Source organism: Nothoprocta perdicaria, unplaced genomic scaffold (assembly GCF_003342845.1).
Source record: "Nothoprocta perdicaria isolate Ctin4 unplaced genomic scaffold, notPer1 scaffold_573, whole genome shotgun sequence".
NCBI classification, from domain to species: domain Eukaryota; kingdom Metazoa; phylum Chordata; class Aves; order Tinamiformes; family Tinamidae; genus Nothoprocta; species Nothoprocta perdicaria.
Genome location: NW_020455836.1, coordinates 68622 through 72691, shown reverse-complemented (window position 1 = coordinate 72691; position 4070 = coordinate 68622). Strand labels below are relative to the sequence as shown.

Here is a 4070-nt window from a genome sequence, read left to right as displayed (position 1 = left end):
TCAGCAGGGCAGCTATCCTGCCTGGCTGTGGTGCCTACCGGTTGGAACTTGGAGCCCTCATGGTGGGGATGTGATGCTAGCTTTTGCAATTAATCCAGTTATAAATGGAAACCTGCTTGTCTGGCCTAAGGAAGCAAAGATCACTCCCTTGGGAACTGTGAGGTATAGAAATTGAGCTCTTGCTACAGCAGCTTGAGCAAAGTTTTGACCTTGGTAGACTGCTGCAGAGACTGTACCCTTGAATCTCTTCTCCCTTAGCTGAATTTTGAAAAAAGCCTGAGTTGGCTGAGATATTGCCTGGTAATTTATTTTCTTTCTTTTTTCTTTTTTTTTTTTTTTTCCACCGCTCATAAGAAATATTTGTTCTATAGAGCAGACATGTCAGTGCTTTGTTCTTCATCATTATTCTACTCTCAGGTACAAAAGAGTGAAAAGAAAAAAACAGAACAGTGAGACATTTAAGGACATGACACCCACACAGAATACGGATATGTTTTGAAAAGTCCTCTTTGGGTAGCAGTGCTCTTACTGCTGGCTTGAGGGGGTGGTATTTGGACAGATATGCAAAGGAAACCTCCACTAAAGAGAGTTACACGTGCTTCCTTTCTGACAAGGGACCCTTGCGTGGATGGTAACTGGCCATTTTGGATATTGAAATTATGTAATAGATATTCCTGACTATGGATATTAATTGCTTTGTGGCCCCCTACCATGGGTCTGAAGAGCTCCAACCATGAGAAATGGGTGAGAACAAGAACTATATGGCTACACTGGGGATTGTTCTGAAGCGTATTGGCAAGTGTGGTCACTTCTGCCCACAGAATGTCCAGAACATCTACCACTGACATAAATCAGCAAATTTATTCTTGTCTTAATCAGGGAGAGGATCAGCATGAAAAGTTGCCATCTTGTAGCATAGCTTTAAAATGTGTGGGGTGGCAAAATGTGAAAGAGGCAGCCAAGTCAACCGTATGCTACATGAGCCATTAGACAGTCACTAGTCCGTGAGGAAGGAGCTGGCTTGAGTAAAACCAGTGTGCTGCTGAAGCTTGGGCCTAGATGTGCGTGTGGGAGCTCTTGCATTCCTCTCCAGTTCTCTGCCAGACAGGAAAGTGCTTGTGCTACTGTAATACAGTGAAGAATGCCACTTCATTTTCCTCTTTTGGTTTTTGCTTTGTTTCTCTTGTTGTTGTTGTACAGGTTGGAGAAATAAAAGCCCATGCTGCTGAGTGGAAAGCGAACGTAACAGCTGAGTTCAGAGAGACGCGGAGGCGGCTCAGCGTGGAGATCCACGACAAACTTCAGCGGGCAGCTACCATCCGCAGCATGGAGCGCAGGCGCCTGGGCCTGGACCAGAGGGCCCACTCCCTAGACATGCTCTCCCCAGAGAAGCGCTCTGTCTTTACTGCCTTGGAAACGGGGCGCTTCAAGGCCTCGTCTCAGGAAAGCATCAACAACAGGCCTAACAACCTGCGCCTTAAAGGGTCGGATCAACTCAACAAGCATGGGCAGGGGGCATCTGAGGACAACATCATTAACAAGTTTGGATCATCTGCCAAGATGACCAAAAGGAAAAACAAAGATCTCAAAAAGACCATCCCTGAGGATGTGCGTAAAATCTATGAGACCTTCCGAAACTACTCCTTGGATGAAGAAAAAAAGGAAGAAGAAACAGAGAAGATGTGTAATTCTGAGAACTCTTCCAGCACTGCAGTCCTAACCAACTGCATCCAGCAGCACTCGGACCTGGAAAATGGAATGATCCCCACAGAAACCAAAGAAAGGGAACATGAAAACAAAGCATTACTTGAAGACAGAAATTAAATTTAAGAGATGCTTGACTTGAATAAACAATGCTAGTGTTTTTATATACATATATATATTGAGACACGTGCCTTATACAGACTCCTTATTCAGTCTGAATTACATAGCATCGAAGAATATTTCACTGTGCCATAAAGACTCAAGCTTGCTCTGCCAAAACAAATCAGGAACACAGCACTGCAGAATGGCAAAAGAAAGCTACGCACATGGAAATTTCAGCCTGTATAAAATTACCAGGGTAAGACACAAAGGAAAAGCCTGAACCACGGCAGTACCACCAGAATGCTGCCACCATCGCATGACATTAGACAAAGGGCAGCTATGTAAGAAGAACCTTTCAAAAGAATGGAAATGATCATATCTTTTAAATGGAGTATGTACATTAAGCCTTTCCCTGGTGATTATAAAGAGGAGAAATGTTTGGAATTAACTAGAAACTTTCAGTAAGGTTTAGTTTACGTTTTTGGCACGTGATCCAGGCTAGATTTTTTCTTTTCATTTTTAAATCTGATGCATTATCTTTCTAAACTCCATAAGAATGTCTGCGGACACAGCCACCAGCTAAATGCTGGTTTGAAAAACCAACACAGATGTATTTAAGGGTTGGATTGCTCTTTCCATTAAAAACAAAAGAAACTCTGTGGGTATTTATCATAATCAGTAAAGAATAAAATAAAAGAACATGGATTTTTTTCTCTTGTAGGAAATATTCAGTGTAAACTCAATGCAAGAAAGTACATATGAAGAAAAGGCAACATTTCATGACGTGTTGTTTAAAAGAAGAAAAATATTAATTTAATAATATTTGGCTAAGTGTATTAAACAGTGGGCCAACTGTTTTTTTTTTAAATGAATTTCTGATTCATAATTTCTACCACTGAAAGAACTTCAATTTTAATGTTGTAAGACCATGAAAACAGAAGAAAAGCTATAGCTTTTGCATGTCAGCAAACTGCTGTTCTCTGCAGCTCAATCAAATTTTTTTAAAAAGAGTCATAAGAGCATATATATATATCCAAATGAGGGTTAGGGCAACCATATGATCTCAGGGCTCTATGCCCCTATTGCTGGATTTGGTTAAACATGAGCTGCAGTCATTATCTCCAAACGGAAATTTAGGAAAAAGAAGTTGAGAAAAATATGGTAGTAATCTTTTAAGTGCTTATAGCTTTAAGTGCCATTAATGCTGTCATATTTTGTAACTTTTTAAACAGGTATTTTTAATTGTTTTATTTTACTTCAGGTACTACCTTTGTTTTTGGCATTTGCTATCTCTTTCCTTGGTAAAATCTAAACATGAGCTTTGTGCATTTCAAGACTAATGTGAAATATAGCCAAAATGTGGGCTTTTTTTAAAAAAAAATCTTTGATGGTGTATGGACATCGGGATATAAGAAACATTTATGTCCCTAGACTTCACAGAAAATATTCAAAGAAAAGGCTGTGAAATAATGAATACTGCAAGCAACATTAAGTTTTGGTGCCCTCAGTCTGTAAGCTACTGCATTTGCTGTTGCAGATAGAAGATCTTGCATGCTGGAAACATGATTGCACCAGTGATACTTCCCCTGCACCCTCAGAAAATTCTAAATAGTCTTGCAATTTGAGCTGTAGCCTTGCAGATAAAGTAAACATATACATAGATGGCAGAGATATTCTGAGACTGACAAGAGAGTCAAACATCCACACACTCACAGGTGATACAGCCACAGACTTTTGAGATTGCATGCCCATACTTGCATACACAGAAATGCACGTTTCATTGATTTCTTATGCAATGAGCCAGCTCAAAATCTGTCTGGTCACTGGAATACCTGATTTCCATGGCCATGAATACATGTGTGGTGGTGCACAAAAAAAGTGTGTATATGCATATATGCATAACTACTTGCCTCTGCACAGTTTGTAGGAGTGGGTAAGGACAAGAGCAGCTCTTAGTATGTTCTGTCTGTGGATTCACTTCACTTGAAATTTCCCATCATCCTTCTAATTTCATTGTCCAAATACACTATCTGAAAACTAAGGAGGAAAAAAAAACAATGCTTCAAAAATTTCAGGTCATTTGGGATTACTTTAACTCAATAAGGTCCAACAGAAATTGAATTCTGCTTTGTTTGGCAATGCATCTCCTAAGACAGAGGGCTACATTCTGGCTTTAGTTAACCGGGGCAGGACAGCGAGCCTAGTGCCCAGGAAACATTCCAGCTGCCTCTGCTGCTGGAGGCCTCCATGCCGTGCAGATCTGT

The 4070-nt window shown here is 40.4% G+C and overlaps 1 protein-coding gene across 1 annotated transcript; it reads left to right on the top strand.

Annotated features, from left to right (window-relative positions):
* The first annotated feature begins 711 nt into the window (after positions 1 to 711).
* LOC112955494 (potassium channel subfamily K member 10-like) lies at positions 712 to 2869 on the top strand. Its single transcript, XM_026048817.1, has 2 exons — positions 712 to 744; positions 1201 to 2869. The coding sequence occupies exons 1-2, from the start codon at positions 712 to 714 to the stop codon at positions 1822 to 1824; spliced, it is 657 nt and encodes a 218-aa protein (XP_025904602.1). The 3' UTR covers positions 1825 to 2869.
* Positions 2870 to 4070: the final 1201 nt, after the last annotated feature.